Source organism: Kogia breviceps, chromosome 15 (genome assembly GCF_026419965.1).
Source record: "Kogia breviceps isolate mKogBre1 chromosome 15, mKogBre1 haplotype 1, whole genome shotgun sequence".
Taxonomy (NCBI): domain Eukaryota; kingdom Metazoa; phylum Chordata; class Mammalia; order Artiodactyla; family Physeteridae; genus Kogia; species Kogia breviceps.
The window spans coordinates 81,769,188-81,790,742 of record NC_081324.1 but is presented as its reverse complement, the minus strand read 5'-3'; the positions used below and the strand labels follow the sequence as shown (position 1 = coordinate 81,790,742).

General features: G+C 41.1%; 1 protein-coding gene across 4 annotated transcripts in view; it reads left to right on the top strand.

Annotated features, from left to right (window-relative positions):
* Positions 1-569: 569 nt before the first annotated feature.
* Positions 570-21,555, top strand: part of ATP2A2 (ATPase sarcoplasmic/endoplasmic reticulum Ca2+ transporting 2) — a 63,461-nt gene continuing 42,475 nt past the window's right edge. For 2 of the 4 annotated variants that reach the window (XR_010837039.1, XM_067015863.1), the window contains exons 1-3: positions 2,574-2,932; positions 9,633-9,737; positions 13,871-14,009. Coding sequence is in view for 2 of the 4 variants with exons in the window: in XM_067015863.1 (XP_066871964.1) it covers positions 13,922-14,009 (88 nt within the window). In the remaining 2 variants the exon portion in view is untranslated. Of the gene's footprint in view, positions 1,288-1,983; positions 2,002-2,086; positions 2,170-2,573; positions 2,933-9,632; positions 9,738-13,870; positions 14,010-21,555 lie in introns of those variants that run through there. The other 2 variants (XR_010837038.1, XM_059039551.2) reach the window with 2 other exon arrangements.

Below are 21,555 nucleotides of genomic sequence, written 5' to 3'. Positions count from 1 at the left end.
TGGCCGTGTGGGAAGTGAACGACGGAATTCCTCCCCTCGGTTCCTAAGAGGGGCTCTGAAGTACACAGATTGGGTTGCACAGTGCGGCCCTGGGGGGTGGAGGGCAAGGGAACGAGCCAAGGACACCAACCCCAGCGCGCTTCGGTGAAGCTCTGCGCCGAGTTCGTAAGGTTCCTCGGCCTCGCCTTCCCAATCACCCACCCCAACCCGAGGCCGACTCTGAAGGGTAGGCAGTTCCCTTGGGGCAGCGAGTGCAGGGAGCCCACGTGAGCCCTCCACCTCCCTGGGTTCTACGTCTACAGGTGGTTGAGCCGGGCGGGAATCGAGATCCGCATTAGCCAAAGAGAAGCCGAGGCCTCTCTGCCGAACAGCCGGTCAGAGCGCGCAGGGCGCGGGCACGCCGGCTTCGATCCGGGTTCCTGGGGGCGGTGCGCGGGAGGAGGCGGGGCTTGCGCGGCCGCGTGGGCGCAAGTAGCGCGGGAGGGAGGGAGCCTGAGGGAGGGGGCGGGGCCGCGCCTCCCGCGCCGCGCTGGGCCCTCTCGGCCAATGAGCGGCGTCCACATGCCGCGGCGGCGGCGAGAGGGGAGGCAGCGGCGGATAAATGCTATTAGAGCAGCCGCCGCGGAGCCGTCCCCGACGCCACCTCCTTCCCCTCCGCTGCGGTTTCCTCCACTGCTGTCGGGGGTGCAGAGCTGAGGGGACAGGGCGAGCGCGCCGCGCATCACCCCGCCGGCTCTCCTCCGTTGCTCCGTTCCGCTCTCAGGGGTCGGCCGAGCGCCCCCTCCTCCGGCCCGGGCGGGGCCGAGAATCACCTCAGGAGAACGGGGAGGGGGCCTGGGGGCCGCGGCCTGCACTCCCGGCGGGCGGTTGAGGGTGAAGGAGACCCTCCCTTCTGACGAGGGGAGGGAGGGTCGGGAGGCCCCCCCACCGTCCAGCTGTACCCGGGGCGGGCACCGGCGAGGGCCGGGCTGCGAGAGGGGCGGTTGCTGGGGGAGGGGGCGCGGGGTGATTCAGCGCCCGGCGAGGCGGAAGCGGCCGGAGTAGGAGGAGGGGGGAGAGGCCAGTCCGCGCCTGGGCGCCCGGGGTGGCACGAGCCCGCGGCCCGAGTGCGAGGCGGAGGCGAGGAGGCCGCGGGGACTGGAGGCGAGGCCGGCCGGGCCCCCGCAGCCATGGAGAACGCGCACACAAAGACGGTAGAGGAAGTGCTGGGTCACTTCGGCGTCAACGAGAGCACAGGGCTGAGCCTGGAGCAGGTCAAGAAGCTCAAGGAGAGATGGGGCTCCAACGGTAGGTGCCCGGCGCCGGGGCTGCAGCGGCGCCGCGCGGCTAGGCGCGGGCCCGAGATCCAGGAAAGATGGCTGACCGAGCTCCACCTCGTGGGTCTCGGCTCCGCGCCTGCCTAGGGCTGCAGGCGGCGGGTTGAGCTCGCGCGCCGGCCCCGCGGGAGAGGGGTTGCAGGCTGGGGGCGCCGGGGTCGGGTCTGCGCCTCCTCTCGACTTCCTCGTGGCTTCAGCCCTTGACCTTCCCCGCACGCAGCTAGCTCCACGGCTTCTCACCAGCAGCATCTGGCCCCGGCGGAGGGAGGGATGAGCCTCCTGCATCTGGGTTGAGCCCTGCGAGACATTTTCTCGTCCCTACCCGGTTTATGAGGCGTTGTAGTTGAGAATGCCTCTGACCGTTCTTGTGCTACCCAAAGTTACACATCTGGCAGAAGTGATGACAGAGCTGAAATGACTCCTTGTTTCAGGAGCCTTGCTTAGGTGGTGATTAGATATCACGTTTTGGAGTAGATCAATACTGCATATTTTCTTGGGGTACCATTTTGGTATGGTTTCTGTTAAATATGGTTGAATGTTCATATATCTAGGTGCGTCTTTCAAAGACAGTGATAATTTAGTAATTCTTTTTGTAAAGGCAGAGTGCTAAAATGTTTTTCTTCCTCTCCTCTTGACACGTTGCCTGGTGAATTTCTACATTCTACAGAGTTACCGGCTGAAGAAGGTGAGTAATCTTAACACGTCTCTTCCCCCACTTTGTGTGCTGATCTTAAGATGACATTTACAACAGATATGTTTGTTTCTAACAGGAAAAACCTTGCTGGAACTTGTGATTGAGCAGTTTGAAGACTTACTAGTTAGAATTTTATTGTTGGCAGCATGTATATCTTTTGTAAGTATAAAGAAATTTACTTTCCAAAAAGTTGAGACTATACCATAGATGAGAAACCAGGAAACAAATGTCTATTGAGTGAGAACATTATATTTGGAGTTTAAGCTGTTTCTTCATGTTTTGTGTGGGGTTTTGGTGTTTTGTTTTTTTTTTTTATTCCCTAGGTATTTTAAATTTATAAATAAAACATTTGAAGCCAATCGCGTACAGAAAATAAATGGATGTCTGACATTGGCATTGCAGTTAGAAATTGTTCCCAAATGCGGCAGGCAGGGTCTTATAAATTTTTGTGGTTTATTAGCTTTTAATATCAAAAAAGTTCTTTATTGGAAGGCTTTTTCTGTTTTGGGTTCTTCCGTTGTGTAAGATCATACTAAGATGATGTTGGGCTCTTTGTAGTCTGTAAATAGAACTTACTAAAGGAATATTCCAGTTGCTCTCCCTGGTAATGGCAAGGTGACAGTTGTTTCTGACAGTGACAAGAATGATGACGGCAGTGATGGCACCACTGTTGACCAAATTTGGTCACTGACCTTTAGGGTAGTATATTTATCTAAATTGGACCCCTGTCTTGAGTGGGTCCTAGGTTGAGAGAACAAGGTTTAGTACAATTGGTTCTAGATCTTAAAAGAAAAAAAAGAAAAAACTTTTTTCATGTTCTCTATGTGCTTACCAGCTTGAGTCCTGTATGGTTGCTAAGAAACTGGTGAAATGCAAAGAACAGCAGAAGAAAGGTGATGGGAGTTGGAAAGGATAATTTTAGGTTATTATTAACATTTTTTGTGTGTTCAATATTGATTTATTATTGCATTTTTTTTTTCTTGGACATTGTTGGACCTCGAAGTTTTCCTAAAAATGGTCATGAATAGGACACAGATGGTCCTAATCCTAACAGCATGAGATACCTTTTGTTCTTAAAGTACAGTATTTTATTCTTATAAAAACCAAGATGGGAAGTGAAATTCACTCAGTGCGATAACTTGTTTCAGGCTTTGCAAACTTGACACAGCTTCAAGGTTTCATTTTTGTGTGTTTGTAAGCATGCAAGCCTCAGGGACTCTGTCTTTATTGACAGCCTTACCCTAGAGGGCTATTTTGAGAACTAAATACAGGAAGCGGTGGGCATTTCTTTACTTTAGATGAAGGGAAAAAATTGGCAAGAGGTGAACTTTTTTGGAGTTTCTGTACGCAGATTTTGCCATGAGACTTTAATATGTCATTGCCATGTTAGCCAAGTGATGTGTAGCCGTTAATAATTAATTCCTCACGAATGTTTTCTACAGTTTTCATTGAATAAAATTAAGAGAGTATCATAGCAAATCATTAAGCATCCTGAATTAATCACTCCGTACCTTATACGTGTCTGTTTTTCTTGGTTAAAAAAAATTCCCCTTCAGTAAGTGGCTGCTGCTTTACCAATTCAGATAAAGGAATAGAGCTGTTTGATTAATTACTTTCAATACATTGTCGTGGAACAAAACGAATAATGCGTTTGACGTAGTATAATGTTTATGTTTAAGCTGGCTCTACATAATTTTAAAATAGTCTCAAGCTTGGTAGTTTTAATACTGGGCTTCAATAAGGTCATCGGGGATCTCTTAGAAGTTAATCAGCTGCTATATACAAGAAGAGATAAAATAAATTTTTATTGCGTTATTTGTGTGTAATTTAAGGCAGTGTTGTAACATCAGTGGCATTATTTCCAGTAGACAAGCTGTTGACTATTTGGGTTGTATAGGATCTCTTGAGTGGCCAGTTTGAGTGACTTTATATTAATATTTTGAAATAATGATGTAAGTTTTACTTTGAAGTAAGGAGCTTAAATCTTCTGGGCATTTTCAAATTTTTTTAAAAAATTATTATTCTATTTTATTTTTTGGCTGTGCTGCACATCTTGCAGTATCTGTAGTTCCCTGATCAGGGAATGAACCCGGCCGCAGCAGTGAAAGCCCCGAATCCTAACCACTGGAGTGCCAGGGAATTCCCTCAAATGGGTTTTTTAATAAAAGCTTTAATTTTGTTGTAAGGTAGGATGTTTGCTTTTTATAGTTTTATAGAGCTGTGTTTCGGAGTTGAAATTTGAGTTACCTTTTTGGTAACTACATGAAGTTATTGCATAGGAAATGAACTATGTTACATTTTTATTTTATGGGTTGCTAAACAGAAAAGTTTAAACATTTATTGTTTAGGAAGTACTGTAACTTAATTTGCTTTGATTTGTTTGATCAAGAAATTGCAGATACAAAACTTGTTGATTTTCTTCATGTGGGATTAGCACTACTGCTACATTATACTTGACCCTTTTCATTCCACATTTCTTTACCTTTGAAAAGATCACTGAGTTTTTTGTGGTAGTCAGTTCATTCCTATTCGTTTAAAAGGAAAAATGGTAAAATATACTTGCTCTTTTGGAGAAGCAAATAGGCAGTTTTTATGATCTATATATGATACATCATCAGGTTCTGCTCAAGTTAAGAAATACTAGGCTTTAGTGATACATTTCAAATATCTAAGTAGTAAAGTGTTAACCATAGTTAATATTTTGCATTGGCAGAAAGTAGGAAACAGCATTAATGTTTTATACTTGTGACCTGTAGGGATAAAGTTTAATTAACTTGTCACTTGGATTGGAAGAAGTGAGCTATATATCTCCCATTGTATGTGAAGTAACATTAGAAATTCCTTCAGTACCTTTCTATCCTTTTCACTTTTTCTTTCCATCCCCCTTGTTCACCAACTTTGCCGTTCATATAACACATCATATGGTTGCTTAATTGGATGCCTGTTCTTTTTTCTCTTCCCTGCTTTGTTAGGAATTGAGCACCTTAGGTACATAGCACAAACACCGGGGATACAGCATGGAACGAAATAAACGGTCTCTTACCTGGAGCTGATGTTCTAGTGGAGACAGATAAAATTAAAATATATAATAAACTGTTGTATTGGAGATAGTGCTGTGGAAAAAAAATAACATGGTTGGTGGTGGCGGAATAGGGGAGCCTGTGGAAGGAGTGCAGTTTTCAAATAAGGCAGTCAGGAGAGGTGTCTAAGGTGACAGTTACCTGAAGGAAGTGAGCTTGAGGACCATATTTGTCTCATCTGTCAGAATCATAAAGTCCTCCCTTGTAACACAATTTGCATAAGCTTCACTCCCATTTCCCTATCTCAGCTACTTAGATTGACCCTAAAATGCTAATAAAACTTTCTTAGACCAGGGTACTTCTCAACTTAGATTTACATTTGAATAATTTGTCTTTTCTTCCTACTGGAACCTTTGAAGGGATTCTTAATTAGTGCTTCTTTTCTTTAATCAGTTAATTTGTTATTTATTTATTTATTTTTGGCTGCGTTGGGTCTTTGTTGCTGCGCGTGGGGGCTTTCTCTAGTTGCAGCGAGCGGGGGCTACTCTTTGTTGTGTGCCGGCTTCCCATTGCGGTGGCTTCTCTTGTTGCGGAGCACGGGCTCTAGGCGTATGGGCTTTAATAGTTGCAACACGCAGGCTCAGCAGTTGTAGCTCGTGGGCTCTAGAGCGCAGGCTCAGTGGCTGTGGCGCACGGGCTTAGTTGCTCCACGGCATGTGGGATCTGCCGGGACCAGGGCTCGAACCTGTGTCCCCTGCATTGGTAGGCGGATTCTTAAGCACTGCGCCACTAGGGAAGTCCCAGGTTAGTGCTTTTGGTATAACAAATATTTGGATGAGTTTGTGTTGGTAGCATTTCCAAAATACATGAAATATGTTTACTTTGGTTTTCTCAGTAAGATATATTCAAGAAGTATTTGATAATGTAGTGATTTTAAATTTTTCCTGTGTTTTCTTTTAATTATTTTGAAGGACAAAATGGGCAGTTTACTGATTGGTTTAAGTAATTTATTTAGAGCCTCTCTTTAAAATATGGTTTGAAAGGTGAATGTGTATGGTGTTTTTTGTTTTCTTTTAAAGAAGATTGTATTTTCAAATCTGAAAATATTGAAGAGTTTTCACATAAGCTTTATGTCTGGTTCACAAGAGAATCTGTAGTCTAATTCATACTATTCTTCTTATAATGGCTGAAAGAATTTTTGTTTCTCACCTCAGAAAATTGCTGTAACACTTACTGGTGATACTTTCTTATTTCTGTTTCCTCTTTTTAAATTTCTTGATGTAAATTTTTTCCTTCATTGAGCAAATGTTTGAGGGCCCTAAGGCATTGCAAATTTCTAAGGATACAAGGAGGAATGCAGACCTGATACATGTTTTAAGACCCTCAGTCTTAAGAATGTGCTTATGATCTCTCATTTTCTTCTTAATGTTGTTAAGAGCTCTGCACATTATCCTAACATGTAGATAAGTGAGTCATGGTACCATGACTGTCTCCTAGTTTATACCAGCACATGCCTTTTTACCTTGGATTAAAATTTGCTTAATTCATTAAAACCTGTTCTCTGGCATCTTTTGGCTGTACTCTGAGAAGTTATGGTGATATACAGAGATCAGTCTTCCATATAACAATTAGAAGTACCCTACCCTGTCTAAAGTAACCTAGCAAGGGAATCCCCAGTGGTTAGGACTCTGCTTTCACTGCCAAGACCCAGGTTCGCTCCCTGGTCAGGGAACTAAATAAATAAAGTTAAATAAATAAAATTAAATAAAGTAACCTAGCAAGTGTTTACTTTGAATAGGATTGACAAGTTTGAAACTTTTGAACTTGCTGTCGCTGGATACTGTAAGCCCCAGAAGTACTGTTACTGTATTAATAGTACAAAGCAAAGAAAGAAGAAACACTGTGCCTAAAATTATACTGCAGTAGCTTTTCCTTCCACTTCGCTTTGATATTGTTAATGAGGTTGGTTACCTTTTTGCTCTCTTAATGTTTAAGTTCATAGACTGCCAGGTAGGGACTTGTACCTTAGACGTTGTATGAGATTTTGTTTTGTTTATTCATGCATCTATTCAATAAATACATAGTGAGCATCAACTATGTACCAGAGACTCTTCTAGACCCCTGGGGATAGAATAGTCAACAAAAGGAAATACAGACAGATAATCCTTTATATCCAATCTGTTCTCAATAAAGATTTTTTAGAAACATTCTCTCCGCCCCCTGTATATTTTGTATAACTTCTGGTAAACCATAATTATGAACTGTCTGTACTGTAATGCTAATAAGACATAATAAGTTGTCACTCATCCAGTTTCCCTCTTCACTACCCCCTTCCCCATCTCATGGGATCTTCCATTGGTCAGCATCATCTTCCCATTTACACAAGAGAGGTTTTCTTTTCAATAGAACAAAACCATGAAGGACTGCACGATGTGATTTGAACATGATTGACTGGATTGGTTCTTAGCAGTAAATGAAATACGGTTCATCTTTATTTTGAGTTGTAGCACTTAATTCTTTGGGTTATTTGTGGGTTTCAAAATATTTTTTAAAATATTAGAAAATTGGTAGTTGTCAGTGTTAAATAGGTTCAGCACTGTCCTTCCACACTAAGAGATTTGCCCACTAGTTTCTCATCAGGCAGTAATTATACATTGTACAGAACCCTCAAATAACTATGAATGCCTGTGTTTCTTACACATAAACATTTAAAGTCACATAGTGTAAGAAAAGGCTACTACATAATACAGATGAGGGTTATTGCATTATTGATACATACCACTTGTGCACAGGAACCACACATTTCTTGAAAAGTAGAGGTTTGCTTTGATAGTCCTGTCACTGCTTGCTTGCTTTAGTCTTTTCCTTTGTTGCAGCTTATGTGGGATATTGCTTTAAGTTTGTTTCTCAGGCCTAGCTGCCAAGAGGGAAATTCATACCCACTTTAACAAGGTGTGAAGCTTATCTTACAGTTGCTAACGCCTCACTGACCTTTTCTAAAGGTCCTAGTTACTCTTCAAGTTGAGCAATTTTTCTCTCCCAAGAGCTAATTAAGTTTCTTATTTCTGATACGCTCTCCTTGGCAAATGTTTGAAAGGCTAGTATCAAGGCAGCTGTGATCTTGCATCTATCAAAATTTATAACTTCCTAGAGAAGTTTTCATCCTGCCATTAGGCCTGGCCTTAACACCAAGAATGCCCAGCTGAAAGCTTGCAGCAACAATTTATATTCATTCTGGTGTTCTGCTTGCCCTGGTTCATTAGCTGTCAGTGGTGATTGGCGTCTTTCAGGACCTGGCCTTGGGTCTCCTGTTTTTTTCCTGCTCAAATTGATATTTCTTTTGTTGGTGGTATAGTGGTGAGCATAGCTGCCTGACAAATTGATATTTGTTGTTAATTCATCGTTACCCTCTTTTACTTGCAAAAGTGCTTTCATTGTTTACTGAATAGATCTTTTAAAGAAAAGCTTTCATTGTGTAGTGTACAAACACTTGAAGCAGTGTTAAAAGGCAAAGGCAGGGCTTCCCTGGTGGCGCAGTGGTTGAGAGTCTGCCTGCCGATGCAGGGGACGCGGGTTCGTGCCCCGGTCCAGGAGGATCCCACATGCCGCGGAGCGGCTGGGCCCGTGAGCCGTGGCTGCTGAGCCTGCGCGTCCGAAGCCTGTGCTCCGCAGCGGGAGAGGCCACAACAGTGAGAGGCCCGTGTACCACAAAAAAAATTTTTTTTTTAAAGGCAAAGGCAAATCTTACCTCCCAGACTGTATCATAAGATACATTTAACATCCTTTTTGGATTGGCAGTTTTCCACAAAAATTGGTTGTTAAATTTTTAACCATTTAGATGCCTCTTTTACTATGTTGTTTATTTTAAGATTCATTGTGTTGGGTTCTCTCTTCTTAGGGTTGCTCAGTTAGAAAGTACAGTGTGGCTTATGTGAGCTAGAAGTTAATTCTCTGCTCATTTTTCTTGGGACAGTGTTCTGTGCCCAGGTATAACATTTTTGGATTTATGTCACCTCTGAAGTGCTGTGTTCCTATACTAGATATCATATGGAGGATAACCTTCAAAATACATTCCTGATCGCAGAACAACCTTGTGGTAATGACCTTCAGCAACACCACTGAAAATACGTGGGACATTAGCAGTTTATATACTCTAATTTTGAGTCAGTGATTAAGTTGTTTTTACTATGAATTTGTGCCACATAGGTATTATTTGATGGAATATTAACCAGATTAACAAAGTTTCGTGACTGCCTTTTGCTTTAACAAATCAGGAATTTGTTTTATTTCTTTTGAAAAATATACACAGAAAATGAATGGGATTTAGTTCCCCAAAAGTATTTGTTTTGGATTTTAAACCAATTATTACATGAAAAAATAAATTAGTTCTTAAGGGTATTATTAAGAAATTTATAGTTTTGAGTCTTAAGAGTTATTGGGAACAAGATACAAGCTTGTTGTTTGTGTCTTTACATTTTGCTACCTTTTGTTTCTAAGGATGGTAAGAAAAGAGATTTTATGTATCATCATAATTCCTCTAATGCCAGCCGCTTTTGTTGTAAGAACACATTACAGTTCTAATGCATGCCATTTCTCTTTTAGGTTTTGGCTTGGTTTGAAGAAGGTGAAGAAACAATTACAGCTTTTGTAGAACCCTTTGTGATTTTACTTATATTAGTAGCCAATGCAATTGTGGGTGTATGGCAGGTAAGCAAAAATTCCTGCAGTGCGAAATTTTGGTAATTTACGTAAGTGATATAAACTGTGTTAAAACCATCTGTGGAACTATATGTGTTTTTTATCTATTAATTTATTTAATGGCAAAATTTTAGACCTCATGCATATATACTTTGCTGTTAAAATTGCTTATCCTTCATGGTAGCATGGAATTAAGAGCAGTGGATAAAGAAGCTACTTAAAGAAAACCAGAAAATTTGACAACCAGTGTTCTCTTTATATTTTCTAGCTGCTTCCTGTGAAAAACTTATTCTCCTTGGGGGGTGTGTGTGTGTGTGCATGTGTATGTATTTAGCTATAAAAATTGTTTCAATCCTAAATAATTTTACCTTCAGAGCATATTCCTGGCTATTTTCCCTTAACTTCCCAGCACCCAGGACTTTTTTATTCACAGAATGGAAGCTAATTTTACTACAGAAACATAATGGGATCACACGTCTGCCTCATATTTGCATGATTGATCTTCTGCAGATAGCTAGTTTGAGAATTTAACTTTTTTAAGACTGTGGATGTGTTAGGTTTTTGTTTTTGGTATATGTTAACAAACCCAGACTAATATTTCACATTCATCTTTTTATTTTTGGCTGCATTGGGTCTTCTTTGCTGTGTGCAGGCTTTCTCTAGTTGCGGTGAGCGGGGGCTACTCTTCGTTGCAGTGTGGTGGCTTCTCTTGTTGCGGAGCGCAGGCTTCAGTAGTTGTGGCTCGCAGGCTGTAGAGTGCAGGCTAAGTAGTTGTGGTGCACGGGCTTAGTTACTCTGCGGCATGTGGGATCTTCCCGGACCAGGGATCGAACCCGTGTCCCCTGCATTGGCAGGCAGATTCTTAATCACTGTGCCACCAGGGAAGTCCCTCTCATTCATCTTTTAAGTATTGATCTTCTAGATTTTTGATAGATATAGTCACCTCTTTCAGGACTAAAATAGAGTGCATCTGTTATTCTTAAAGTGGAAGCATCTTATAAACATACTTAGTCCTGTTGGAATTGTAAACTTCTGATCTTATTAATAAACATGAAGGCCTTTATGTGGTAAGCTCATTTAGAAGGAAGCCTACTTAGGAGACATTTTTAATTGTACTACATTCCTCTTATTTTGATTTTTTTAATTGCTTTTATTTAAATATAAATGATCTTTTTGTGAATAATTTAGGCAAAAGAAACAATATATAGCATTAGATTGTCCTTCTCAAGTTAGTAATATGCATTTTTAAATTAATTTATGTCAGTTACATAGTAGATACCTCATATATTCCCATTTCATGCTTAGAGTGATTTTGTAAGGCAAATGATATTCCCATTGGACAGATGTGACATAGAAAGAAGTTCAGAGTGATTGACTTATCAAAGGCCATACAGATAGTACATACACAGAGTATCTGGGATTTATATCCAGGGCCAGGCTGATCTAAACTCCAAAGTAAAATTTTACAGCAATTTTCACAGGACTTTTAGATATGTCTTAGCTTAAAGAAAAAAGTAATATTTTTGATGGATATCCTATTACATAATATACAGAAGGGTATGAGCAATAAATATTATAGGGTTCTTGCTTTCTGGAAGTAATGAAAGTTATAATTACAGTGTAAGGTAGTATTTGAGAGGGGTGGGGCATGTATTTCTGATCAGTGTCATCAAGGAAGGCTGACAAGCAATTGGAAGAACTATAAAGAAATGGGACTTTTGTGGGTGGAAGCTGGGGAGAATATTCCAGAGAGGGGGTGGCATGAGCAGAGAGGTACAAAGTGTGTTTGAGGAATGACATTTAGACCTATTTAGTTTTGAGTGGATGAGGTAGGAGTTGTAACTTTTAGAACAAAGGAAACCGTAGAAGGTCTTCTAAGTTTTTGTTCGTAGTAAGTTAGGTATATTTGTTTTTCCCCAAGCTGACCTGTTTTTTGTTGTTTGTTTGTTTGTTTTTTTAAATAAACTTATTTATGTTTGGCTGTGTTGGGTCTTTGTTGCTTCACGCGGGCTTTCTCTAGTTGCAGTGAGTGAGGGTTACTCTTTGTTGAGGTGCGGTGGCTTCTCTTGTTGCAGAGCACGGGCTCTAGGTGGGTGGGCTCAGTAGTTGTGGCGCACGGGCTCTAGAGGGCAGGCCCAGTAGTTGTGGCGCACGGGCTTAGTTGCTCCGTGGTATGTGGGATCCTCCCGGATCGGGGCACGAACCTGTGTCCCCTGCATCAGCAGGTGGACTCTCAACCACTGCGCCACCAGGGAAGCCCTCCCTGATTTTTAATAGAAGCAAAGTACAGTGCTCCTGGACATCTTAACTTTGGTCAGTCCAGTTAAACTCTACCTGACATTACCTCGAGGAAGGAGAAAAAAATAAAACTGCCACAATTCATAAATTCAAGGGGAAAAATCCTGAGGAAAAAGTAGTTTCCAGTTTCAATAATTGAATAGCAGCAATGCTCAGAATTTATTCTTCTTCAGTATCAGTAACTTTTGAACTTAACCTGAAGGACCTTTTAGCAGTGACATTAATTAGAGTTAGATATGCTGGTATTTCTGTTAATTATAAGGTGATACAGATACATTCACTCTTTAAGCAGATCTGATTGGGATTTAAATTATTTTTATCATGAACTTTCCAAATTTAAGGTTTCCTGTACTTTCTCAGAAATGCATACATAAAAAGTTAGACACATGCCATTAGCTTTCAGTTTTGTGTCATCTAAATTCTCTTTAAGCAGGTTTGGGGACTTAATTTTTACCACAGTGTGAAAAATGAGATTGCATGGTATTGAGCATAAATTTTATCCAAATAAAGGTTAAACTGAAGAGCTTTAGATTGGAGGGCAAAGATGTGAGAGAAATGAAAGAATTATTTCCTTTGTCCACTGAGTAACCTCAACTGGGCATGGGCTTTGTAGATTTGTTCCTTCTAATTGCTTATTTTCTTTTTTAAAAAATTTATTTTATATTTATTTTTGGCTGCGTTGGGTCTTCATTGCTGCATGCGGACTTTCTCTAGTTGCAGTGAGCATGGGCTACTCTTTGTTGTGGAGTGTGGGTTCTCATTGCGGTGGCTCCTTTTGTTGCAGAGCACGAGCTCTAGGCACGAGGACTTCAATAGTTATGGCACACGGGCTCAGTAGTTGTGGCTTGCAGGCTCTAGAGTGCAGGCTCAGTAGTTGTGGCTCACGGGCTTAGTTGCTCCATGGCATGTGGGATCTTTCCAGACCAGGGCTCAAATCTGTGTCCCCTGCATTGGCAAGTGGATTCTTAACCACTGCACCACCAGGGAAGTCCTAATTGCTTATTTTCTAAAAGGAGAAAAGGCAAATTTCACACATACTCCCCCACCGCCCCCCAAACGAACTTTCCCTTAACTTTTTTTTTCAACATGGCTCATTTGAATTCTGCATCTTTCATCTTGAAATTAGGAAATAAAAATTGTGTGTGACTAAGTCTTGACATGTTCATATATAATATTATGGTAAATATGGTATATGACTGGCAGTGCTTCCGGCCACTTACTGGTCTTTAGTACTGGTGAGAGATTTAGAATTTGTGAGATGTAACTGGATTTTCTTAATTTATCACTGAAAGCATTTACTGTGTGCCAAAACACAATCTAAGCATTTTACATTTGTAAAATCCTCACAACCCTTGAGGGTGGGTACTGTTAGTGTCCTGGTTTTGTAGGCCATAAAGCTGTATGTCATGTAACTTATCCACAGTCACATAGCTTTGGAGTGCAAAAGCCTGGGTTGAGCCTGGGCAGTCCAACCCCAGACCATCACCTTTCATGGGGGTCAAGATTGATATAATGATGTGAGTGTGTGAAGCTGAAGGTGAGGGCCATGTTGCACAGTGTGCATAGGGACAGCAGGTTCTAATAACGGCTTCTTTCCATTGATTTTTATCTCCTTACCCTTCTTCGGGTGCTTATTTTTTCATTTTTAATACAAAATCATAAGGGCCTAGTGTTTATTACCTTAAGATGTGAATCATTTATTACGAATGTCATTAATATGCATCTCCTGTGTTTTTTCTTTTTAAGTTTAGTTTACAACTCTAAAATTTGATTCCTAGGGCTAGAAACACTTGGCAGTGGCAGGCTGTATTTACTACTGTTATCTTTTGTTTTCTTTTTTACAGGAAAGAAATGCTGAAAATGCAATCGAAGCCCTTAAGGAGTATGAGCCTGAAATGGGCAAAGTGTATCGACAAGACAGGAAGAGTGTACAGCGGATTAAAGCTAAAGACATAGTTCCTGGTGATATTGTAGAAATTGCTGGTGAGTTGAGTTTGTCATTTTATTTTAGATTGTATATCTGAATACAGTCCTTTTCTGAAGGCTCATACTTAAGAGTTTTAAAAGTTAGGCCCACGTGTATCAATTATGTTAACAGATTTTTAGTGCTATCCAAACGAATCAGGTTTTCTGTAAAATTTTCAAAGTGTTTTGGCACCTCCCTTCATGTTGGTAAGTGTTTTTCTTTTTTTTTTTTAAAACAAGGTGTTTTGAATTATTGTGCTTATTACTTTTAGTATATTGTGGAACACTAGTGCTGGTGAGATAATGAACTTAATCTTGATTTGACAGTTAGTTGTAGTGAGCAGTTTGTAGAATACTAGTTAATGGCTACATAGTTTTTCCTGTTTTGGTTCTTGGCACAAATAGGTCAAACTTGCAACTGTCAAACCTGGTTGATGGCTAAGGGTAATCTCATGACTTTAAAAGCTCTACTTAAGAATACTTTGACATAACACTGAGCCAGGGATCTTAGCCAAGGATCTAGGTTTGGGCTTTAAAGAGTTAGTGAATCCACTGCAATGCCAGAGCTCTACACAGATCTCAAAAAGGTCCTCCTTGCTATAGGTCAATGCCATGTTTTCAGGCAACCCAGAATGCCCCTGAAGCCAATCAGAACTGTGTAATCTTTTTGCTGGGGGATTATTACATTGGGTTATTCAAATCATTGTGGTTTTTCACACCCTCCTGAGCTCAGAATACTTGTTTTCTTTTTGTGAATTGTCTCATAGTAACACCTTTACACTGACTTGTGGGAGAAAGTGTGCTTTGTCTTACTCATTGTAATGAGAATTCAGTGCTGAGTCTCTTGGCCTGTGCTCTACAGTTTTGGCCTTTGAAAGTAAATTACCGGGACTTCCCTGGCAGTCCAGTGGTTAAGACTCTGCCCTCCCAATGCAGGGGGCCCGGGTTAAATCCCTGGTCAGGGAAACTAGATCCTGCATGCTGCCTGGCGCAGCCGAAAAAACAAACAGAAGAAAAACAAAAGTAAATTACCTTGTCATAGGTCTTCCAGAAAAAAGAATAGTGTTGCCTGTGTACCCACACGTTGATTACCTAGGACAGCAAAGTTTGTATAAATGACCTAACAGCTTGCTTAATAGTGTTAACAAAAGTACAACTCAGAATGAAGTGTTTTGACCAGTGGATTTTTTAAACTTAATTTTGACATAATTCCAGACTTAAAAGTTGCAGGACTAGTAAGAGTTCCCATTTAGCTTTTACCCAGATTCTCCAAATGTTTGTTATCACATGTGCATTATCCTCTTCCAGTCTGTATCTATACTTTCACACATTTTTGTCTGAACTGTTTGAGAGTAAGTTGCAGAAATGATGCCTCTTTACTCCTAAATACTTGAGTGATTATTTTATAAAATTTAGAGCATTCTTTTAATATGATTCCAATTAACTGAAAGTAGATAACAGTATGATATCAGTTTTTTAATCTGTAGACCTTATTTAGATTTAACCATTTGTCACCATTGATTTTACAGCAAAAATAGGACTTAGAGAGGAAATTCTGGTAGTGATGTAGGAAGTAGGTCAGAATGGGAAGGCTGGAGATAGGTAAGAGCTAATGAGAGCAAACAATAACGAAGGCTGTAGCATTAAGAATAATGAGGGGAAGATTTTGAGTTTATAAGTAGGAGTTTTAAAGCAAGGGTGCACATCAGAATTATTTGGGAACCCTCCTTAAAAGTTTTTACCAGGTCTCAACCCAAAGTATTAACTCTGAATCTCCCTTGGGCAAGGAATTACAGCCATGTATAGTTTGAAAAGTGAGCCTCAGGTTTAGGTGCCAAGCAACAGGTTTTGATAACTTAATAGATATTGGGATGGATGTGAAGTAGGGTATGGAATCAAAGATACTGGCTGGCAGGATATCTAGTTTAGGTGCCCAGGTGGTGATGGTGCTAGTAACTGAGGAAGGAAACATTAGAGGAAGATAGTTTGTCTTTCCACAAATATATATGTGGTCAGTGCACTTGCAGATCACCTAAATATTGCACAAGATTCATTTTGACTTTGTATGTTTTCCAGTTCTCCAGCTTAGTCTGGTAATATACTTTCAGCCTGTCAAGATATTGTAAGAATTTTTTGTGCTTGTTAAGCTATTTCAGTATATTCAATCTATGTGAAAACTTAAGAGAAATCACCCCCAAAGTGTTTATCCTTGGTTTGCATCAGTAGATGGCAGTGGTTTACAGCGTCAGAGGAAACTGTAACCTTGATCCTCAAAGCATCATCTTCCCTTTTGGAGGAATAAACTAAGACCAGCTTCTCTTCAATGGAGGTGGTTTTGATTTCTCTTTTCTCTGAATTCTGGTTCTCTCCAGTCTTTCCCATCTCAGTAAGTCACTCTTACCACCTAGTTAACTGAGAGAAACTTGGGAATCATCTTGATTATTTCCGGGAATCATCTTGATTCTTTCCTCGCTTATTCTGTCTCTAAGACCAGTTGATTCTGTCTCCAAAACACACCCAAATTTGTTTACTACTTTTTCCTCAATCACCACACCAGTCCCACCATCACCTCACACTGACATCGTCATTGTGTCCCAACGAGGCTCTGCCTTCCTTTACTGTTTTCTTTCCACACAGAAGCCAGAGCTTCCTAAAGGTCATGTTTATTCATTTGCTATAACACTTCAGTGGCTTCTCTCTTGCACCAGAAATATAAATTTTTTTCTTTGACCCTAAATGACCTTGCATCGTATAGCTCCTGCTTGCTTCTGTGATTTCATCTTATGCAACTCCCTATGCTCTAGCCATACGGGACTTTTTTTTTTTTTTTGCTGAGTTGGGTCTTTGTTGCTGCACCCGGGCTTTCTCTAGTTGTGGCTAGTGGGGGCTACTCTTCATTGCAGTGCGCAGGCTTCTCGTTGCGGAGCACAGGCTCTAGGTGCGTGGGCTTCAGTAGTTATGGTACATGGGCTCTAGCGTGCAGGCTCAGTAGTTGTGGCACACAGGCTTAGTTGCTCTATAGCTCGTGGGATCTTCTTGGACCAGGGCTCGAACCCGTGTCCCCTGCATTGGCAGACGGATTCTTTTTTTTTTTTTTAACATCTTTATTGGAGTATAACTGTTTTACAATGGTGTGTTAGTTTCTGCTTTACAACAAAGTGAATCAGTTATACATATACATATGTTCCCATATCTCTTCCTTCTTGCGTCACCCTCCCTCCCACCCTCCCTATCCCACCCCTCTAGGTGGTCACAAAGCACAGAGGTGATCTCCCTGTGCTATGCGGCAGCTTCCCACTAGCTATCTAATTTACATTTGGTAGTGTGTATATGTCCCTGCCATTCTCTCACTTCCTCACAGCTTACCCTTCCCCCTCCCCATATCCTCAAGTCCATGCTCTAGTAGGTCTGTGTTTTATTCCGGCAGACGGATTCTTAACTACTGCTCCACCAGGGCAGTCCCTATATAGTGTTTTTTGGGTTTTTTTTTTTTTTAAGCATTTCTTAATTTTTTAAAAAAATTATTTCTTTTGTTTTATTTATTTTTGGCTGCATTGGGTCTTTATTGCTTTGCACAGGATTTTCCTGGTTGTGGTGAGTGGGGGCTACTCTTCGTTGTGGTGCATGGGGCCTCATTGCAGTGGATTCTCTTGTTGCAGAGCACGGGCTCTAGGCACGCAGGCTTCAGTCGTTGTGGCTCGCCAGCTCTAGATTGTAGGCTCAGCAGTTGTGGCGCACGGGCTTAGTTGCTCTGCGGCATGTGGAGTCTTCGCGGACCAGGGCTCGAACCTGTGTCCCCTGCATTGGCAGGTGGATTCTTAACCACTGCACCACCAGGGAAGCCCTATGTAGTGTTTTATATGTTGCATTTAATAGTTTAGGAAGGACAGATGATGATTGATCCATAGTATGTGTGACATAGGAGTAGTATCCTCATAGTATGTGTGACATAGGAGTAGTATCCTTTTCCTATTTTTATTTTTTTATATTGTAAAATACACATAATACAAAGCTTACCATTTAAACCATTTTTCAGTATACAGTTCTGTGGCATTAAGTATATTCACATCATTGTGCAGTTGTTACCACTATTCATCTCTGGAACTTTTTCATCTTCCCAGACTGAAACTCTGTTGCCATTGAACAGTAATTTCTCTTTACCTCCCTTCCTCTAGATTCTGGCAACCACTTCCTTTTTTTTTTTAAATTGATTGATTGATTGCTGCATTGGGTCTTCGTTGCTGCGCACAGGCTTCTCATTGTGGTGGCTTCTCCCGCCGCGGAGCTCGGGCTTCAGTAGTTGTGGCTCGCTGCCTTCAGTAGTTGTGGCTCACGGGCTCTAGAGCACAGGCTCAGTTGTTGTGGAGCACGGGCTTAGTTGCTCTGCGGCTTGTGGGATCCCCCCGGACCAGGGACCAAACCCGTGTTACCTGCATTGGCAGGCGGATTCCCAACCACTGCGCTACCAGGGAAGCCCCACTGCCTTTCTTTTTTTTTTTGGGGGGGGGGGGGTACACGGGCCTCTCACTGTTGTGGCCTCTCCCATTGTGGAGCGCAGGCTCAGCGGCCATGGCTCATGGGCCCAGCCGCTCCGAGGCACGTGGGATCTTTCCGGACCGGGGCACGAACCCGTGTCCCCCGCATCGGCAGGCGGACTCTCAACCACTGCGCCACCAGGGAAGCCCTGCCTTTCTTTAAATATTCAAAAAAAATATTAAAACATGAGTTTAAATTCCTCATCTTAGGTGAATCTACTTATCACCAATAGTAATTGTTCTAAGCAGTACACGTACTCAACGTATTCCAATTTCACCTGTTTTTGAATCCTTTGTGAGGAGTCTAACAGGTCCTGATAGTTAGCAACACTTTTTTCCTCCAACTCTTCCCCCACTGTATACTAATTGCTAAAAGCATATGCAGTGCTTGGACATTGGGTTCTTGTATACTACTCTTTTTTGAATTTTGACCATTCTGAGGGATGCTGAACAGAGGTGGTAACTAGTTTTAGATAGATATGAGCAACTAGTTTTAGATAGATATGAACATTTTATTAAACACTATTGTCATACTACTAGGCAACGAGCACCTTAAGGGCAGAAGTGTGTCACACTCATCATTGTAATCTTCTTGCTGAGCATGTAACAAGCTCTCAGTAATAAATGAAACTTGATTTCAGAAGTATGGAGTAGGTTTAGTTCATGTAAACCTGCTTATTGTGCAGCTTCTGTGCAGAATAGATAATTTGAAGTCTCTATGCATAAGTTCAGTAATAACGAAGCTTAAAGTGTGTGCCAGATACAGTGATAAACATGTTAGTGCTTGGTTTTTAACCATTAACCACTCTATGGGGTGCATACTGTTAGTCATATTTTACAATTGAAACTGAGTCTTTGTGGTTTATTGCTTCTATCTTCAACTGTAGTTAATTTGCTAGAGAATATACAGTATCCTTAGGAAATGTATACATATTTCATATATCAATTTGTTGGAGGCCTAGTTTACAATTTTTAAAAAACAGCTTTATTGAGATATAATTCACATGCCATAACATTCACTCCTTTAAAGTGTGTAATTAAGTGGTTTTTAGTATATTCAGAGTTCTACAGTCATTACCACTATCCAATTTCAGAACATCTTCCTCCAAAAAGAAAACCCTATACCCACTAGCAATCACTTCCTCTGCCTGTCTTTCCCCAGTCCCTGGCAACCACAATTTTTTTTTAGGGATTTGCTTATTCTGGATATTGCATATAAATGGAATCATACAATAAATGCCCTTTTTAAACTGGCTTCTTTCACTTAGTATATTGTTCTCAGGATTCATTTATGTTGTAGCATGTATCATATAGTTCATTCATGTGTATACTGTATTCTTTTTTTTTTTTTTTGGCGGTACGCGGGCCTCACTGTTGTGGCCTCTCCCGCTGCGGAGCACAGGCTCCGGACGCACAGGGTCAGCGGCCATGGCTCACGGGCCCAGCCGCTCCGTGGCATGTGGGATCTTCCCGGACTGGGGCACGAACCCGTGACCCTTGCATCGGCAGGCGGACTCTCAACCACTGCGCCACCAGGGAAGCCCTATACTGTATTCTTTATGGCTCAATAATATTCCATTGTTTAGGTGTGCCACATTTTGTTTATTCATTCATCAGTTCATGGGTATTTGAGTGGTTTTCCCCTTTCTTGCTATTATGCTACTGTGAACATTCAAGTACAATTTTTGTGTGAACATATGCTTTCACTCTCTTAGATATATACCTAGACATGGAATTGCTGGAGCTTATGGTGACTCAAAGTTTAACATTTTGAGGAACTTCCCAACTGTTTTCCGAAGTGATTGCATCACTTACATTCTACCAGCAATTTATGTAGGTTCCAGTTTCTCCAAATCCTCATCAACACTTGTCTTTTTAAATTTTAGCCATGAAGTGTTATCTCACTGTGATTTTAATTTGTACTTCCCTAATTTCCTAATGATAGAGTATCTTTTCATGTGCTTATTTTCAATTAGTATGTCATCTTTGAGAACTGTCTACCATTGGGTTTAGTTGGGTTGTCTTCTTAATGTTGAGTTTTAAGAGTTCTTTATTTATCCTGGCTTATCAGATAGGGTTTGAAATTTTTTTTTCCCGTTCTGTAGGTTTCTTTTTTACTTCATGGTGTCCTTTGTAGCATAAAAGTTTTTAATTTGATAGAGTCTCCTACTTGTCTTTTTTTTTCTTTCATTGATTGTGCTTTTGATGTTATATTTAAGAAGCTATTCTATGATCTCATGTCACCAAGATTTTGTATATGGTATGAGGTAGGTGTCCAACTTGATTTTTTTGCATTTGGATATCCAGTAGTATCTGCACCATTTGTTGAAAAGACTTCTTCATTGAATTGTCCTGACCCTTGTCAAAAATCAATTGACTTCATTTTCCACTGCAAGTTGACTATTATTCCATTGATCTGTGTGTCTGTCCTCATGCCAGTACCACACTGTCTTGATTACTGTAGCTTTGTAGTAAGTTTTGAAATCACTAAATTTGAGTCCCCTGGCTTTGTTGTTTTTCTAGATTATTTTGGGTATTCTGAGTCCCTTGCATTTCCATATACATTTTAAGTTTAGCTTGTTAATTTCTGCCCCAAAACCCTGCATAGATTTTGATAAGAATAATTGACTTGGGCTTCCCTGGTGGTGCAGTGGTTGAGAGTCCGCCTGCTGATGCAGGGGACACGGGTTCATGCTGATCCCACATGCCGCGGAGCGGCTGGGCCCGTGAGCCATGGCCGCTGAACCTGTGCGTTCGGAGCCTCTGCTCCACAACAGTGAGAGGCTTGCATACCAAAAAAAAAAAAAGAATAATTGACTCTGTAGCTCAGTTTGGGGAATATAAACATCACAGTAATATTAAATCTTCTGATCCATGACCATGGGGTGTCTTTATGTTTATTTAGGTCTTGTTTCTTTTAACACTCTGTTTTCAGTGTTCAAGTCTTGTACTACTTTTGTTAAGTTTATTCCTAAGTATTTTATCGTTTTTTGTTTGTTTTTTTGCGGGGGAAAAATTTGTAATTGGAA